Below are 18620 nucleotides of genomic sequence, written 5' to 3' on the forward strand. Positions count from 1 at the left end.
AATGAATTTTTTTTCCTTTTTTGGAACATGCTAACTAAATGTTGCCATGTCAAGTGTGAAAAATGAAATTGTTTCCTCATTTGGAACCTTTATGTTCACGTCAAGTGTGAAAAATTTAATTATTTCCTCATTTGGAACATGCTAACTAAATGTTGCCTTTATGTTCATGTCAAGTGTGAAAAATGTAATTATTTCCTTATTTGGAACATGCTAACTAAATGTTGTCTTTAAGTTCATGTCAAGTGTGAAAAATTTAATTATTTCCTTATTTGGAACATGCTAACTACATTTTGCCTTTATGTTCATGTCCAGTGTGAAAAATGTAATGTTTTCCTCATTAGAAACATGCTAACTAAATGTTGTCTTTATATTCGCGTCAAGTGTAAAAAATAATAATTATTTCCTTATTTGGAACATGCTAACTAAATGTTGCCTTTATGTTCATGTCAAGTGTGAAAAATGAAAATTGTTTCCTTTTTTGGAACATGCTAACTAAATATTGCCATGTCAAGTGTGGAAAAATGAAATTGTTTCCTCATTTGGAACCTTTATGTTCACGTCAAGTGTGAAAAATTTAATTATTTCCTCATTTGGAACATGCTAACTAAATGTTGCCTTTATGTTCATGTCAAGTGTGAAAAATGTAATTATTTCCTTATTTGGAACATGCTAACTAAATGTTGTCTTTAAGTTCATGTCAAGTGTGAAAAATTTAATTATTTCCTTATTTGGAACATGCTAACTACATTTTGCCTATATGTTCACGTCCAGTGCGAAAATTGTAATGTTTTCCTCATTAGAAACATGCTAACTAAATGTTGTCTTTATGTTCGCGTCAAGTGGAAAAAAAATAAATTATTTCCTTATTTGGAACATGCTAACTAAATGTTGTCTTTATGTTCATGTCAAGTGTGAAAAATGTAATTATTTCCTTATTTGCTACATGCTAACTAAATATTGTCTTTATATTTGCATCAAGTGTGAAAAATGTTAACTAAATGTTGCCTTTATGTTCACATCAAGTGTGAAAAATTTAATTATTTCCTTATTTGGAACATGCTAACTAAACATTGTCTTTATGTTCATGTCAGGTGTGGAAAATGCTAACTAAATGTTGCCTTTATGTTCACATCAAATGTGAAAAATGTAATTGTTTCCTTATTTGCTACATGCTAACTAGAGATGTCCGATAATGGCTTTTTTGCCGATATCCGATATGCCGATATTGTCCAACTCTTAATTACCGATTCCGATATCAACCGATACCGATACATACAGTCTTGGAATTAACACATTATGATGCCTCATTTTGTTGTGATGCCCCGCTGGATGCATTTTCCAAAATAAATCAACTCAAGTTATGTAAAAAAGTGCCAACATGGCACTGCCATATTTATTATTGAAGTCACAAAGTGCATTATTTGTTTTAACATGCCTCAAAACAGCAGCTTGGAATTTGGGACATGCTCTCCCTGAGATAATCCTGAGACCCACTACAACTATGGGAAATACTATAGTTTGACTTTCAAAAAGTCTTAAGTCTAAGAAAGTGCATTATTCTTTATTTTTTTAAAACATACCTCAAAACAACAGCTCCAAAAATAATGAAGGCACACAGCTTGAGTCCAGAGTATACTAGAGTAATAAAGTAAACAATAACATAGTCCTTCTTTAGTAGACTGCCTGGCATACTGTATAACAGGGAAGTATAAACTGGGCTCAATCTGCCCTGCTCTAACGTGTTTGTATGAGTAACAAATGTTCTGCATGCTGGTGGTGAGTGCTTGAAGTGGCCTAGCAGTCAGTCAGAGCTTCTGAAATGCTGTGTTGAGACAGGGAGGGTCCGTTCACTGCAAGCTGCACAGTGTGCACCATGCAGGGCAGACTAGCCATACCAAACTCCATCGTAGCTTTTGCCATATTGGTGCGTTGTCCCTGACCACAACGTGGGCTTTCGCCTTGGGGTGTTTTTTGTTGTATTTTTGTTTTTTTGCGACAACTGTGTGGTACTACTTTTTTCGCTGTTTGCTTTTCATCCATCTTCCGCTTGTATTCGGAGATCAAATTGCACGTATTAAAGGAAGACGTCTTGGTTCCTGCCTAGTGGTTAGAGTGTCGGCCCTGAGATCGCTAGGTTGTGAGTTCAAACCCCGGCCGAGTCATACCAAAGACTATAACAATGGGAGCCATTACCTCCCTGCTTGGCACTCAGCATCAAAAGTTGGTATTGGAGGTTAAATCACCAAAAATTATTCCTGGGCGCGGTTACTGCTGCTGCTCACTGCTCCCCTCACCTCCCAGGGGGTGATCAAGGGTGATGGGTCAAATGCAGAGTACAAATTTCACCACACCTAGTGTGTGTGTGACAATCATTGCTACTTTAACTTGAACTTTTCCTCCTCGCATAACCAACTTTTTGCAGTCATTGCAAATTGTCAGTTTTTTATCCGTCAGAGCTGGCTTGTTGGCCACGGCTACAGCACCGGCAACAATACACTCTTGCAACTCCTGTGTTGTGTGTGGGAGAGGGGAGAGGGGAGAGGGGAGGCACTGCTGACTGGGAGACGCAACTGCTCTGTACTTCTCCCTACGTCCATGTACCGCTCTGTACTTCTCCCTACGTCCATGTACCGCTCTGTACTTCTCCCTACGTCCGTGTACCGCTCTGTACTTCTCCCTATGTCCGTGTACCGCTCTGTACTTCTCCCTACGTCCATGTACCGCTCTGTACTTCTCCCTACGTCCATGCACCGCTCTGTACTTCTCCCTATGTCCGTGTACCGCTCTGTACTTCTCCCTACGTCCATGTACCGCTCTGTACTTCTCCCTACGTCCATGTACCGCTCTGTACTTCTCCCTACGTCCGTGTACCGCTCTGTACTTCTCCCTATGTCCGTGTACCGCTCTGTACTTCTCCCTACGTCCATGTACCGCTCTGTACTTCTCCCTACGTCCATGCACCGCTCTGTACTTCTCCCTACGTCCGTGTACCGCTCTGTACTTCTCCCTACGTCCGTGTACCGCTCTGTACTTCTCCCTACGTCCATGCACCGCTCTGTACTTCTCCCTACGTCCGTGTACCGCTCTGTACTTCTCCCTACGTCCATGCATCGCTCTGTACTTCTCCCTACGTCCATGCACCGCTCTGTACTTCTCCCTACGTCCATGCACCGCTCTGTACTTCTCCCTACGTCCATGCACCGCTCTGTACTTCTCCCTACGTCCGTGTACCGCTCTGTACTTCTCCCTACGTCCGTGTACCGCTCTGTACTTCTCCCTACGTCCGTGTACCGCTCTGTACTTCTCCCTACGTCCGTGTACCGCTCTGTACTTCTCCCTACGTCCGTGTACCGCTCTGTACTTCTCCCTACGTCCGTGTACCGCTCTGTACTTCTCCCTACGTCCGTGTACCGCTCTGTACTTCTCCCTACGTCCGTGTACCGCTCTGTACTTCTCCCTACGTCCGTGTACCGCTCTGTACTTCTCCCTACGTCCGTGTACCGCTCTGTACTTCTCCCTACGTCCGTGTACCGCTCTGTACTTCTCCCTACGTCCCTGTACCGCTCTGTACTTCTCCCTACGTCCGTGTACCGCTCTGTACTTCTCCCTACGTCCGTGTACCGCTCTGTACTTCTCCCTACGTCCGTGTACCGCTCTGTACTTCTCCCTACGTCCGTGTACCGCTCTGTACTTCTCCCTACGTCCGTGTACCGCTCTGTACTTCTCCCTACGTCCGTGTACCGCTCTGTACTTCTCCCTACGTCCATGTACCGCTCTGTACTTCTCCCTACGTCCGTGTACCGCTCTGTACTTCTCCCTACGTCCGTGTACCGCTCTGTACTTCTCCCTACGTCCGTGTACCGCTCTGTACTTCTCCCTACGTCCGTGTACCGCTCTGTACTTCTCCCTACGTCCGTGTACCGCTCTGTACTTCTCCCTACGTCCGTGTACCGCTCTGTACTTCTCCCTACGTCCTTGTACCGCTCTGTACTTCTCCCTACGTCCGTGTACCGCTCTGTACTTCTCCCTACGTCCGTGTACCGCTCTGTACTTCTCCCTACGTCCGTGTACCGCTCTGTACTTCTCCCTACGTCCATGTACCGCTCTGTACTTCTCCCTACGTCCGTGTACCGCTCTGTACAAGTCATTCATTTTACTTTTTGAAACCGATACCAATCATTTCCGATATTACATTTTAAAGCATTTATCGGCATCTCTAGTTGTGACATAGTTTGTGTTGTGACAGTGTGTATCGTGACAGTTTGTGTTGTGACATAGTTTGTGTTGTGACAGTTGTGTTGTGACATAGTTTGTGTTGTGACAGTTTGTGTTGTGACCGTTTGTGTTGTGACATAGTTTGTGTTGAGACAGTGTGTGTTGTGACATAGTTTGTGTTATGAAATAGTTTGTGTTATGAAATAGTTTGTGTTGTGACATAGTTTGTGTTGTGACATAGTTTGTGTTGTGACAGTTTGTGGGATGACATCATTTGTGTAGTGACAACGTTTGTGTCGTGACATAGTTTGTGTTGTGACATAGTTTGTGTTGTGACATAGTTTGTGTTATGAAATAGTTTGTGTTATGAAATAGTTTGTGTTGTGACATAATTTGTGTTGTGATATAGTTTGTGTTGTGACATAGTTTGTGTTATGAAATAGTTTGTGTTGTGACAGTTTGTGTGGTGACATCATTTGTGTAGTGACAAAGTTTGTGTTGTGACAGTTTGTGTTGTGAAAGTTTTTGCTGTGACATAGTTTGTGTTTTATAATAGTTGGTGTTATGAATTAGTTTGTGTTATGAAATAGTTTGTGTTGTGAAATAGTTTGTTTTGTGACATAGTTTGTGTTGTTCCATAGTTTGTGTTAAGACATAGTTTGTGTTGTGAAATAGTTTGTGTTGTGACAGTTTGTGTTGTGACAGTTTGTGTCGTGACAGTTTGTGTTATGAAATAGTTTGTGTTGTGACATAGTTTGTGTTGTGACAGTTTGTGTTGTGACATAGTTTGTGTTATGAAATAGTTTGTTTTGTGACAGTTTGTGTTGTGACATAGTTTGTGTTGTGACAGTTTGTGGGATGACATCATTTGTGTAGTGACAACGTTTGTGTTGTGACATAGTTTGTGTTGTGACAGTTTGTGGGATGACATCATTTGTGTAGTGACAACGTTTGTGTTGTGACATAGTTTGTGTTGTGACATAGTTTGTGTTGTGACATAGTTTGTGCTGTGACATAGTTTGTGTTGTGACATAGTTTGTGTGGTGACATCATTTGTGTAGTGACAAAGTTTGTGTTGTGACATAGTTTGTGTTGTGACATAGTTTGTGTTGTGACATAGTTTGTGTTGTGACAGTTTGTGTGATGACATAATTTGTGTTGTGACATAGTTTGTGTTGTGACATAGTTTTTGTTGTGAAGTAGTTTGTGTTGTGATATAGGTTGTGTTGTGACATAGTTTGTGTTTTATAATAGTTGGTGTTATGAATTAGTTTGTGTTATGAAATAGTTTGTTTTGTGACATAGTTTGTGTTGTTACATAGTTTGTGTTGTAAAATAGCTTGTGTTAAGACATAGTTTGTGTTGTGAAATAGTTTGTGTTGTGAATTAGTTTGTGTTATGAAATAGTCTGTGTTGTGACATAGCTTGTGCCATGACATAGTTTGTGTTGTAAAATAGTTTGTGCTATGACAAAGTTTGTGTTGTGAAGTAGTTTGTGTTGTAACATAGTTTTGTGTTGTAAAGTAGTTTGTGTTTTAACGTAGTTTGTGTTGTAACGTAGTTTGTGTTGTGATGTAGTTTGTATTGTGACATAATTTGTGTTGTGAAAGTTTGTGCTGTGACATAGTTTGTGTTGTGACATTGTTTTTGTTGTGAAGTAGTTGGTGTTTCTATATAGTTTGTGTTGTGACATAGTTTGTGTTTTATAATAGTTGGTGTTATGAATTAGTTTGTGTTATGAAATAGTTTGTGTTGTGAAATAGTTTGTTTTGTGACATAGTTTGTGTTGTTCCATAGTTTGTGTTGTTCCATAGTTTGTGTTGTAAAATAGTTTGTGTTAAGACATAGTTTGTGTTGTGAAATAGTTTGTGTTGTGACAGTTTGTGTTATGAAATAGTTTGTAGTCTGACAGTTTAGTGACAAAGTTTGTGTTGTGACATAGTTTGTGTTGTGAAGTAGTTTGTGTTGTGATATAGGTTGTGTTGTGACATAATTTGTGTTTTATAATAGTTGGTGTTATGAATTAGTTTGTGTTATGAAATAGTTTGTGTTGTGAAATAGTTTGTTTTGTGACATAGTTTGTGTTGTTACATAGTTTGTGTTGTAAAAAAGTTTGTGTTGTGAAGTAGTTTGTGTTAAGACATAGTTTGTGTTGTTACATAGTTTGTGTTGTGATATAGTTTGTGTTGTTACATAGTTTTGTGTTGTGAAGTCGTTTGTGTTAAGACATAGTTTGTGTTGTGAAATAGTTTGTGTTGTGAATTAGTTTGTGTTATGAAATAGTCTGTGTTGTGACATAGTTTGTGTTGTGACATAGTTTGTGTCATGGCATAGTTTGTGTTGTGACATAGTTTGTATCATGACATAGTTTGTGTTGTTACATAGTTTGTGTTGTGATATAGTTTGTGTTGTTACATAGTTTTGTGTTGTAAAGTCGTTTGTGTTAAGACATAGTTTGTGTTGTGAAATAGTTTGTGTTGTGAATTAGTTTGTGTTATGAAATAGTCTGTGTTGTGACATAGTTTGTGTTGTGACATAGTTTGTGTCATGACATAGTTTGTGTTGTGACATAGTTTGTATCATGACATAGTTTGTGTTGTTACATAGTTTGTGTTGTGATATAGTTTGTGTTGTTACATAGTTTTGTGTTGTGAAGTCGTTTGTGTTAAGACATAGTTTGTGTTGTGAAATAGTTTGTGTTGTGAATTAGTTTGTGTTATGAAATAGTCTGTGTTGTGACATAGTTTGTGTTGTGACATAGTTTGTGTCATGACATAGTTTGTATCATGACATAGTTTGTGTTGTTACATAGTTTGTGTTGTGATATAGTTTGTGTTGTTACATAGTTTTGTGTTGTAAAGCAGTTTGTGTTGTAACGTAGTTTGTGTTGTGACATAGTTTGTGTCGTGACATAGCTTTTGTTGTGACATAGCTTGTGTTGTGAAATAGTTTGTGTTGTGACATAGTTTGTGTCGTGACATAGCTTTTGTTGTGACATAGTTTGTGTTGTGACAACTAAAATGAAACATTTCCTGCTGTGATTGTGTCTAATCATTCATATCAGTATTTGGAGCAGAAGACAAGGTTGTGTGGAGTATTGCAGTCATTTGTCAGCATCAGCAGTGCCAATGTTGTGTTATTGTTGTCACAGCGGCCATATTGGATGGTGTGGCCCTCATAAAAGATCTCCTCCTTCTGGCTGCGAGCAAGAGACTTGATGGTTGTGTTTCCCTCCTGCAGGTCCGCGGCAGCAAGGGGGATGTTCTCTACATCCTGGACGCCAGCAACCCGCGCTACGCCAACTGGCTGCGCTTCGTCCACCAGGCACCTTCGCAGGAGCAGAAGAACCTGGCGGCCATTCAGGTACATGTCCTCTCCAGTGGACAAAGGAGCCTTTATACGTTTCATTGTAGCCATTAAACATATCCAATTGTATTTACAATGTGAGCGTAAATACACATCAAAAAATGGCCATATTATTAGAGCAGTCATACTGGAAATTTGTAAACATTGTAAAGAGATGTGCTGTTTATCGTTCACAATCTTTATGTAAAACAACACAAATGCTAAGCTTTTTTATGCAGTCAAAATGGTAAATAAATGTTTAACAGTTGAGTCAACACTCACCTTAATAGTCTCTAAAAACATCCAGAGAGCACCAACAATACTCCATTTACATGCCAAATATGAGTGATATTGTTATTATAAGCGCTAACGCAGACAGATTATTTTACCGGCGCGTTGATAGCAGTGAGCTAATGCTAGCTTTCGCTTTTATTATTGACACACTGAGCCGACGACTGCTTCTGCTTGGTCTCAAACTTGCTAAAAGTGAATTCTAGATCATAAATAATGCTAATGTTAAACATTAGCATGCTAACAGGAAAAGTTAGCATACTTGTAACATGACGCCAGGTATCAGCATCCATGCTTTTTAGGTTTAGATGTATAAAGTCAGCTAAAATGTTAGCATAAAATGTTAGCATACTAGCATTAGCTGTTAGCATGCTAACAGGAAATGTAATCATACTTGTAAGATGGCGCCAGGTATCAAAATTCATGATTTTTTAGGTTTATAAAAACGAAATGAGCAAAAATGCTGGCGTAAAACGTTAGCATGCTAACTGGAATAGTTACCATACTTGGAAGATGGCGGCAAGTATCAGCATCCATGATTTTTAAGTTTTTAAGAATGAAATGAGCAAAAATGCTAGCATAAAGCATTAGCATGCTAACATTAGCATGTTAACATTAGCATGCTAACAGGAAAAGTTAGCATACTTGTAAGATGGCGCCAAGTATAAGCATCCACGATTGCTAAGTTTTTAAGAATTAAATGATCAAAAATGCTGGCATAAAACCAACATTAGCATGCCAACAGGAAAAATTAGCATACTTGTAAGATGGCGCCAAGTATCAAAAGCCATGATTTTTTAGGTTTATAAAAATGTTAGCATGCTAACAGGAATAGTTAACATACTTGGAAGATGGCGGCAAGTATCAGCATCCATGATTTTTAAGTTTTTAAGAATGAAATGAGCAAAAAGGCTAGCATAAAGCATTAACATGCTAACAGGAAAAGTTAGCATACTTGTAAGATGGCGCCAAGTATAAGCATCCACGATTGCTAAGTTTTTAAGAATTAAATGATCAAAAATGCTGGCATAAAACCAACATTAGCATGCCAACAGGAAAAATTAGCATACTTGTAAGATGGCGCCAAGTATCAAAAGTCATGATTTTTTTAGGTTTATAAAAACGAAATGAGCAAAAATGCTGGCATAAAACGTTAGCATGTTAACATTGGCATGCTAACAGGAAAAGTTAGCATACGCTAAGTATCGAAATCCATGATAATTTGGTTTATGAGGAATACAATGAGTATAAATGCTAGCATAAAACGCTAGCATGCTAACATTAGCATGATCACAAGAAAAGCTAGCATACTTGTAGATGGCGCCAAGTATTAACAGCCATGACTTTTAGGTTTAGAATATAAATTTAGCCAAATAGCTAGCGTAAAACGTTAGCATGCTAACAGGAATAGTTACCATACTTGGAAGATGGCGGCAAGTATCAACATCCATGATTTTTAAGTTTTTAAGAAGGAAATGAGCAAAAATGCTAGCATAAAGCATTAGCATGCTAACATTAGCATGCTAACAGGAAAAGTTAGCATACTTGTAAGATGGCGCCAAGTATAAGCATCCACGATTGCTAAGTTTTTAAGAATTAAAAGATCAAAAATGCTGGCATAAAACCAACATTAGCATGCCAACAGGAAAAATGAGCATACTTGTAAGATGGCGCCAAGTATCAAAAGTCATGATTTTTTAGGTTTATAAAAACGAAATGAGCAAAAATGCTGGCGTAAAACGTTAGCATGCTAACAGGAATAGTTACCATACTTGGAAGATGGCGGTAAGTATCAGCATCCATGATTTTTAAGTTTTTAAGAAGGAAATGAGCAAAAATGCTAGTATAAAGCATTAGCATGCTAACATTAGCATGTTAACATTAGCATGCTTACAGGAAAAGTTAGCATACTTGTAAGATTGCGCCAAGTATAAGCATCCACGATTGCTAAGTTTTTAAGAATTAAATGATAAAAAATGCTGGCATAAAACCAACATTAGCATGCCAACAGGAAAAATTAACATACTTGTAAGATGGCGCCAAGTATCAAAAGTCATGATTTTTTTAGGTTTATAAAAACGAAATGAGCAAAAATGCTGGCGTAAAACGTTAGCATGCTAACAGGAATAGTTACCATACTTGGAAGATGGCGGCAAGTATGAGCATCCATGATTTTTCAGTTTTTAAGAATGAAAGGAGCAAAAATGCTAGCATAAAGCATTAGCATGCTAACATTAGCATGTTAACATTAGCTTGCTAACAGGAAAAGTTAGCATCCTTGTAAGATGGCGCCAAGTATAAGCATCCACGATTGCTAAGTTTTTAAGAATGAAATGATCAAACATGCTGGCATAAAACCAACATTAGCATGCCAACAGGAAAAATTAGCATACTTGTAAGATGGCGCCAAGTATCAAAAGTCATGATTTTTTAGGTTTATAAAAACGTTAGCATGCTAACAGGAATAGTTAACATACTTGGAAGATGGCGGCAAGTATCAGCATCCATGATTTTTAAGTTTTTAAGAATGAAATGAGAAAAAAGGCTAGCATAAAGCATTAGCATGCTAACAGGAAAAGTTAGCATACTTGTAAAATGGCGCCAAGTATAAGCATCCACGATTGCTAAGTTTTTAAGAATTAAATGATCAAAAATGCTGGCATAAAACCAACATTAGCATGCCAACAGGAAAAATTTGCATACTTGTAAGATGGCGCCAAGTATCAAAAGTCATGATTTTTTTTAGGTTTATAAAAACGAAATGAGCAAAAATACTGGCGTAAAACGTTAGCATGCTAACAGGAATAGTTACCATACTTGGAAGATGGGGGCAAGTATCAGCATCCATGATTTTTAAGTTTTTAAGAATGAAATGAGCAAAACGGCTAGCATAAAGCATTAGCACGCTAACATTAGCATGTTAACATTAGCATGCTAACAGGAAAAGTTAGCATACTTGTAAGATGGCGCCAAGTATAAGCATCCACGATTGCTAAGTTTTTAAGAATGAAATGATCAAATATGCTGGCATAAAACGTTAGCATGCTAACATTAGCATGCCAACAGGAAAAATGAGCATACTTGTAAGATGGCGCCAAGTATCAAAAGTCATGATTTTTAGGTTTCTAAAAACGAAATGAGCGAAAATGCTGGCATAAAACGTTAGCATGTTAACATTGGCATGCTAACAGGAAAAGTTAGCATACGCTAAGTATCGAAATCCATTATAATTTGGTTTATTAGGAATACAATGAGTATAAATGTTAGCATAAAACGCTAGCATGCTAACATTAGCAAGAAAAGCTAGCATACTTGTAGATGGCGCCAAGTATTAACAGCCATGATTTTTAGGTTTAGAATATAAAGTTAGCCAAATAGCTAGCATAAAACGTTAGCATGCTAACAGGAAAAGTTAGCATACTTCTAAATTGGCGCTAACAATCAGCTTCCAAGATTTTTAAGTTTTTAAGAATGAAATGAGCCAAAATGCTAGCATAAAGTGTTAGCATGCTAACAGGAAAAGTTGACATACTAACAGGACAAGTTAGCATACTGTACTTGTAAGATGGCGCCAAGTATCAGCATCCATGATTTTTAAGTTTTTAAAAGTGAAATGAACCAAAATGCTAGCATAAAGTGTTAGCATGCTAACAGGAAAAGTTAGCATACTTGTAAGATATGGCGCCAAGTATCAGCATCCATGATGTTTTTAAGAATGAAATCATCAAAAATGCTGGCATAAAACGTTAGCATGCTAACATTACGAAAAATTTGCATACTTGTAAGATGGCGCCAAGTATCAAAATTCATGATTTTTAGGTTTAAGAAAAGAAATAAGCAAAAATGCTGGCATAAAAGGAAAAGTTAGCATACGCTAAGTGCTAAGTATCAAAATCCATGATTATTTAGTTTATAGGAATAAAATGAGTATAAATGCTGGCATAAAAGGCTAACATGCTAACATTGTTATAATCACAAGAACAGTTAGCATACTTATAAGATGGCGCCAAGTTTTAACATCCATGATTTTTAGGTTTAAAATATAAAGTTAGCCAAATAGCTAGCATAAAACGTTAGCATGCTAACAGGAAAAGTTAGCATACTTCTAAAATGGCGCCAAGTATCAGCATCCAAGATTTTTAAGTTTTTAAGAATGAAATGAGCCAAAATGCTAGCATAAAGCATTAGCATGCTAACATTAGCCTGCTAACAGGAAAAGTTAGCATACTTGTAAGATGGCGCCGAGTATCAGCATCCATGATTTCTAAGTTTTTAAGAATGAAATTATCAAAAATGCTGGCATAAAACGATAGCATGCTAACATTAGGAAACGTTTGAATACTTGTAAGATGGCGCCAAGTATCAAAATTCATGATTTTTAGTTTTATAAAAAGAAATGAGCAAAAATGCTGGCATAAAATGTTAGCATGCTAACATCAGCATGCTAACAGGAAAAGTTAGCATACGCTAAGTGCTAAGTATCAAAATGCATGATTATTTGGTTTATAGGAATAAAATGAGTATAAATGCTAGCATAAAAGGCTAGCATGCTAACATTAGCATAATCACAAGAAAAGTTAGCATACTTATTAGATGGCGCCAAGTTTTAACATCCATGATTTTTAGGTTTAAAATGTAAAGTTAGCCAAATAGCTAGCATAAAACGTTAGCATACTAACAGGAAAAGTTAGCATACTTCTAAAATGGCGCCAGGTATCAGCATACAAGATTTTTAAGTTTTTAAGAATCTAGCAATCCATCCATCTTCTTCCGCTTATCCGAGGTCGGGTTAAGCAGGGAAGCCCAGACTTCCCTCTCCCCAGCCACTTCGTCCAGCTCCTCCCGGGGGATCCCGAGGCGTTCCCAGGCCAGCCGGGAGACATAGTCTTCCCAACGTGTCCTGGGTCTTCCTTGCGGCCTCCTATCTGTCGGACGTGCCCTAAACACCTCCCTTGGGAGGCGTTCGGGTGGCATCCTGACCTGATGCCCGAACCACCTCATCTGGCTCCTCTCCATGTGGAGGAGCAGCGGCTTTACTTTGAGCTCCCCCCGGATGGCAGAGCTTCTCACCCTATCTCTAAGGGAGAGACCCGCCACCCGGCGGAGGAAACTCATTTGGGCCGCTTGTACCCGTGATCTTGTCCTTTCGGTCATAACCCAAAGCTCAAGACCATAGGTGAGGATGGGAGCGTAGATCGACCGGTAAATTGAGAGCTTTGCCTTCCGGCTCAGCTCCTTCTTCACCACAACGGATCGATACAACGTCCGCATTACTGAAGACGCCGCACCGATCCGCCTGTCGATCTCACGATCCACTCTTCCCTCACTCGTGAACAAGACTCCGAGGTACTTGAACTCCTCCACTTGGGGCAAGATCTCCTCTCCAACTTGGAGATGGCACTCCACCCTTTCCAGGCGAGAACCATGGACTCTGACTTGGAGGTGCTGATTCTCATCCCAGTCGCTTCACACTCGGCTGCGAACCGATCTAGCGAGAGCTGAAGATCCTGGCCAGATTAAGCCATCAGGACCACATCATCTGCAAAAAGCAGAGACCTAATCCTGCAGACACCAAACCAGATCCCCTCAACGCCCTGACTGCGCCTAGAAATTCTGTCCATAAAAGTTATGAACAGAATCGGTGAGGATGGGAACGTAGATTGACCGGTAAATTGAGAGCTTTGCCTTCCAGCTCAGCTCCTTCTTCACCACAACGGATCGATACAGCGTCCGCATTACTGAAGACGCCGCACCGATCCGCCTGTCGATCTCACCATCCACTCTTCCCTCACTCGTGAACAAGACTCTGAGGTACTTGAACTCCTCCACTTGGGGCAAGAGCTCCTCCCCAACCCGGAGATGGCACTCCACCCTTTTCCAGGCGAGAACCATGGACTCGGACTTGGAGGTGCTGATTCCCATCCCAGTCGCTTCACACTCGGCTGCGAACCGATCCAGTGAGAGCTGAAGATCCTGGCCAGATGAAGCCATCAGGACCACATCATCTGCAAAAAGCAGAGACCTAATCCCGCAGCCACCAAACCGGATCCCCTCAACGCCTTGACTGCGCCTAGAAATTCTGTCCATAAAAGTTATGAACAGAATGGGTGACAAAGGGCAGCCTTGGCGGAGTCCAACCCTCACTGGAAACGTGTCCGACTTACTGCCGGCAACGCGGACCAAGCTCTGACACTGATCATACAGGGAGCGGACCGCCTTAATCAGACAGTCCGATACCCCATACTCTCTGAGCACTCTCCACAGGACTTCCCAAGGGACACGGTCGAATGCCTTCTCCAAGTCCACAAAACACATGTAGACTGGTTGGGCAAACTCCCATGCACCCTCAAGGACCCTGCCGAGAGTATAGAGCTGGTCCACAGTTCCACGACCAGGACGAAAACCACACTGTTCCTCCTGAATCCGAGGTTCGATTATCCGGCGTAGCCTCCTCTCCGGTACACCTGAATAGACCTTACCGGGAAGGCTGAGGAGTGTGATCCTACGATAGTTGGAACACACCCTCCGGTTCCCCTTCTTAAAGAGAGGAACCACCACCCCGGTCTGCCAATCCAGAGGTACCGCCCCCGATGTCCACGCGATGTTGCAGAGTCTTGTCAACCAAGACAGCCCCACAGCATCCAGAGCCTTAAGGAACTCCAGGCGGATCTCATCCACCCCCGGGGCCTTGCCACCGAGGAGCTTTTTAACTACCTCAGCAACCTCAGCCCCAGAAATAGGAGAGCCCACCACAGATTCCCCAGGCACTGCTTCCTCATAGGAAGACGTGCTGGTGGGATTGAGGAGGTCTTCGAAGAACTCCCCCCACCACAACAGCCGCAGTAGAGGTCAGCAGCACACAAGCCTCACCATACACGGTTTTTAAGAATGAAATGAGCCAAAATGCTACTGCATTCTACAGGAAAAGTTAGCATACATGTAAGATGGCGCCAAGTATCAGCCTCCATGATTTGTAGGTTTATAAGAATGAAATGAGTCAAAATGGTGTGATGGAAGCTTCTGGTGCCTCCCAGGATGGAGAGAACATCTTCTACCTGGCTGTGGACGACATCGAGACGGACACGGAGCTCCTGATTGGCTTCCTGGACAGCGACATGGAGGAGGAGGAGGAGGAGGAAGAGGAGGAGGCGACCAAGGATGAGGAGGAGAGCAGCAAGGAGGCCAAGCACCTTCTAGAAATGGGTACGCACCTGTTTCCACCGCCTCCACGGTCCTGGTATCTGCTCACTGTCCTGTCACGTCCTCCAGAGCTGGTCATCAAGAAGGAAGACCACCCCTGTCTGCTGTGTGAGAGCAGCTTCCCCAGCGAGGAGATCCTGGCAGCCCACCTGCAGAGTCTGCACCAGAGACCCAGCACCGAGGACAAGGACTTCAAGTGCAGGAACTGTGGCAAGAAGTTCCCTGTCAAGCAAGCCCTGCAACGCCAGTGAGTCCAGTCTCTTCTCCACTTTCACTTTCACTTTCATGTCCTCTGCTGTCAACCACACACTTTTAGGCTAGGACATAGTTTGTGTTGTGAAGTAGTTTGTGTTGTGAAGTAGTTTGTGTTGTGAAGTAGTTTGTGTTGTGACATAGTTTGTATTCTGACATAGTTTGTGTTGTGACATAGTTTGTGTTTTGACATAGTTTGTGTTGTGAAGTAGTTTGTGTTGTGACATAGTTTGTGTTGTGACACAGTTTGTATTCTGACATAGTTTGTGTTGTGAAGTGGATTGTCTTGTGACATAGTTTGTGTTGTGACATAGTTTGTGTTGTGAAGTAGTTAGTGTTGTGACATAGTTTGTGTTATGACATAGTTTGTGTTGTGACACAGTTTGTATTCTGACATAGTTTGTGTTGTGACATAGTTTGTGTTGTGACATAGTTTGTGTTGTGAAGTAGTTTGTGTTGTGACATAGTTTGTGTGTTAAGTAGTTTGTGCTGTGACATAGTTTGTGTTGTGACACACTTTGTATTCTGACATAGTTTGTGCTGTGACATAGTTTGTGTTGTGACATAGTTTGTGTTGTGACATAGTTTGTGTTGGGATGTAGTTTGTGTTGTGACATAGTTTGTGTTGTGACATAGTTTGTGATGTAACATAGTTTGTGTTGTGAAGTAGTTTGTGTCGTGACATAGTTTGTGTTGTGAAGTAGTTTGTGTTGTGACATAGTTTGTATTCTGACATAGTTTGTGTTGTGACATAGTTTGTATTCTGACATAGTTTGTGTTTTGACATAGTTTGTGTTGTGAAGTAGTTTGTGTTGTGACATAGTTTGTGTTGTGAAGTAGATTGTCTTGTGACATAGTTTGTGTTGTGACATAGTTTGTCTTGTTAAGTAGTTTGTGTTGTGACATAGTTTGTGTTATGACATAGTTTGTGTTGTGACATAGTTTGTGTTGTGACACAGTTTGTATTCTGACATAGTTTGTGTTGTGACATAGTTTGTGTTGTGACATAGTTTGTGATGTAACATAGTTTGTGTTGTGACATAGTTTGTGTGTGAAGTAGTTTGTGTTGTGACATAGTTTGTGTTGTGACACAGTTTGTATTCTGACATAGTTTGTGCTGTGACATAGTTTGTGTTGTGACATAGTTTGTGTTGTGACATAGTTTGTGTTGTGACACAGTTTGTATTCTGACATAGTATGTGTTGTGACATAGTTTGTGTTGTGACATAGTTTGTGTTGTGACAGTTTGTGATCTAACAGTTTGTGTTGTGAAGTAGTTTGTGTTGTGACATAGTTTGTGTTGTGAAGTAGTTTGTGTTGTGACAGTTTGTTTTGTGAAGTAGTTTGTGTTGTGACATAATTTGTGTTGTGACATAGTTCGTGTTGTGACATAGTTTGTGTTGTGACATATAACTGTGTTGTAAAATAGTTTGTGTTGTGAAGTAGTTTGTGTTGTGACATAGTTTGTGTTGTGACATGCTTTGTGTTGTGAAGTAATTTGTGTTGTGACATAGTTTGTGTTGTGAAGTAGTTTTTGTTGTGACATAGTTTGTGTTGTGACAGTTTGTATTCTGACATAGTTTGTGTTGTGACATAGTTTGTGTTGTGACATAGTTTGTGTTGTAGCATAGTTTGTGTTGTGACATAGTTTGAGTTGTGAAGTAGTTTGTGTTGTGACATAGTTTGTGTTGTGAAGTAGTTTGTGTTCTGACATAGTTTGTGTTGTGACATAGTTTGTGTTGTGACATTTTGTATTCTGACATAGTTTGTGTTGTGACATAGTTTGTGTTGTGACAGTTTGTGTTGTGACATAGTTTGTGTTGTGACATAGTTTGTGTCGTGAAGTAGTTTTTTGTGACATAGTCTGTGTTGTGACATATTTTGTGTTGTGACATAGTTTGTATTCTGACATAATTTGTGTTGTGGCATAGTTTGTATTCTGACATATTTTGTGTTGTGGCATAGTTTGTGTTGTGACATAGTTTGTGTCGTGACAGTTTGTGTTGTGACATAGTTTGTGTTGTGACATAGTTTGTGTTGTGACATAGTTTGTATTCTGACATAATTTCTGTTGTGGCATAGTTTGTGTTGTGACATAGTTTGTGTTGTGACATAGTTTGTGTTGTGGCATAGTTTGTGTTGTGACATAGTTTGTGTCGTGACAGTTTGTGTTGTGACATAGTTTGTATTCTGACATAGTTTGTGTTGTGACATAGTTTGTGTTGTGACATAGTTTGTGTTTTGAAATAGTTTGCGTTGTGGCATAGTTTGTGTTGTAAAATAGTTTGTGTTGTGACAGTTTGTGTTGTGACATAATTTGTGTTGTGACATAGTTTGTGTTGTGACACAGTTTGTGTTGTGACATAATTTGTGTTGTGACATAGTTTATGTCGTGACATAGTTTGTGTTGTGACATAATTTGTGTTGTGACATAGTTTATGTCGTGACATAGTTTGTGTTGTGACATAATTTGTGTCGTGACATAGTTTATGTCGTGACATAGTTTATGTCGTGACATAGTTTGTGTTGTGACATAATTTGTGTTGTGACATAGTTTATGTTGTGACATAGTTTGTGTTGTGACATAATTTGTGTTGTGACATAGTTTGTGTTGTGACATAATTTGTGTTGTGACATAGTTTATGTCGTGACATAGTTTATGTCGTGACATAGTTTGTGTTGTGACATAATTTGTGTTGTGACATAGTTTATGTCGTGACATAGTTTATGTCGTGACATAGTTTGTGTTGTGACATAATTTGTGTTGTGGCATAGTTTGTGTTGTGACATAGTTTGTGTTGTGACATTTTGTATTCTGACATAGTTTGTGTTGTGACATAGTTTGTGTTGTGACAGTTTGTGTTGTGACAGTTTGTGTTGTGACATAGTTTGTGTTGTGACATAGTTTGTGTCGTGAAGTAGTTTTTTGTGACATAGTTTGTGTTGTGACATAGTTTGTGTTGTGACCTAGTTTGTGTTGTGACATAGTTTGTATTCTGACATAATTTGTGTTGTGGCATAGTTTGTATTCTGACATATTTTGTGTTGTGGCATAGTTTGTGTTGTGACATAGTTTGTGTCGTGACAGTTTGTGTTGTGACATAGTTTGTGTTGTGACATAGTTTGTGTTGTGACATAGTTTGTATTCTGACATAATTTGTGTTGTGGCATAGTTTGTGTTGTGACATAGTTTGTGTTGTGACATAGTTTGTGTTGTGGCATAGTTTGTGTTGTGACATAGTTTGTGTCGTGACAGTTTGTGTTGTGACATAGTTTGTATTCTGACATAGTTTGTGTTCTGACATAGTTTGTGTTGT

At 39.7% G+C, this 18620-nt stretch overlaps 1 protein-coding gene across 2 annotated transcripts in view; it reads left to right on the forward strand.

Moving 5' to 3' along the window:
• Window positions 1-18620, forward strand: part of prdm5 (PR domain containing 5) — a 143628-nt gene that overhangs the window by 15245 nt on the left and 109763 nt on the right. For both annotated transcript variants that reach the window (XR_009817025.2, XM_072915061.1), the window contains exons 3-5: window positions 7456-7578; window positions 14886-15054; window positions 15121-15298. Coding sequence is in view for 1 of the 2 variants with exons in the window: in XM_072915061.1 (XP_072771162.1) it covers window positions 7456-7578; window positions 14886-15054; window positions 15121-15298 (470 nt within the window). In the remaining variant the exon portion in view is untranslated. The remainder of the gene's footprint in view (window positions 1-7455; window positions 7579-14885; window positions 15055-15120; window positions 15299-18620) is intronic.

This window comes from Nerophis lumbriciformis, linkage group LG18, assembly GCF_033978685.3.
Source record: "Nerophis lumbriciformis linkage group LG18, RoL_Nlum_v2.1, whole genome shotgun sequence".
Taxonomy (NCBI): domain Eukaryota; kingdom Metazoa; phylum Chordata; class Actinopteri; order Syngnathiformes; family Syngnathidae; genus Nerophis; species Nerophis lumbriciformis.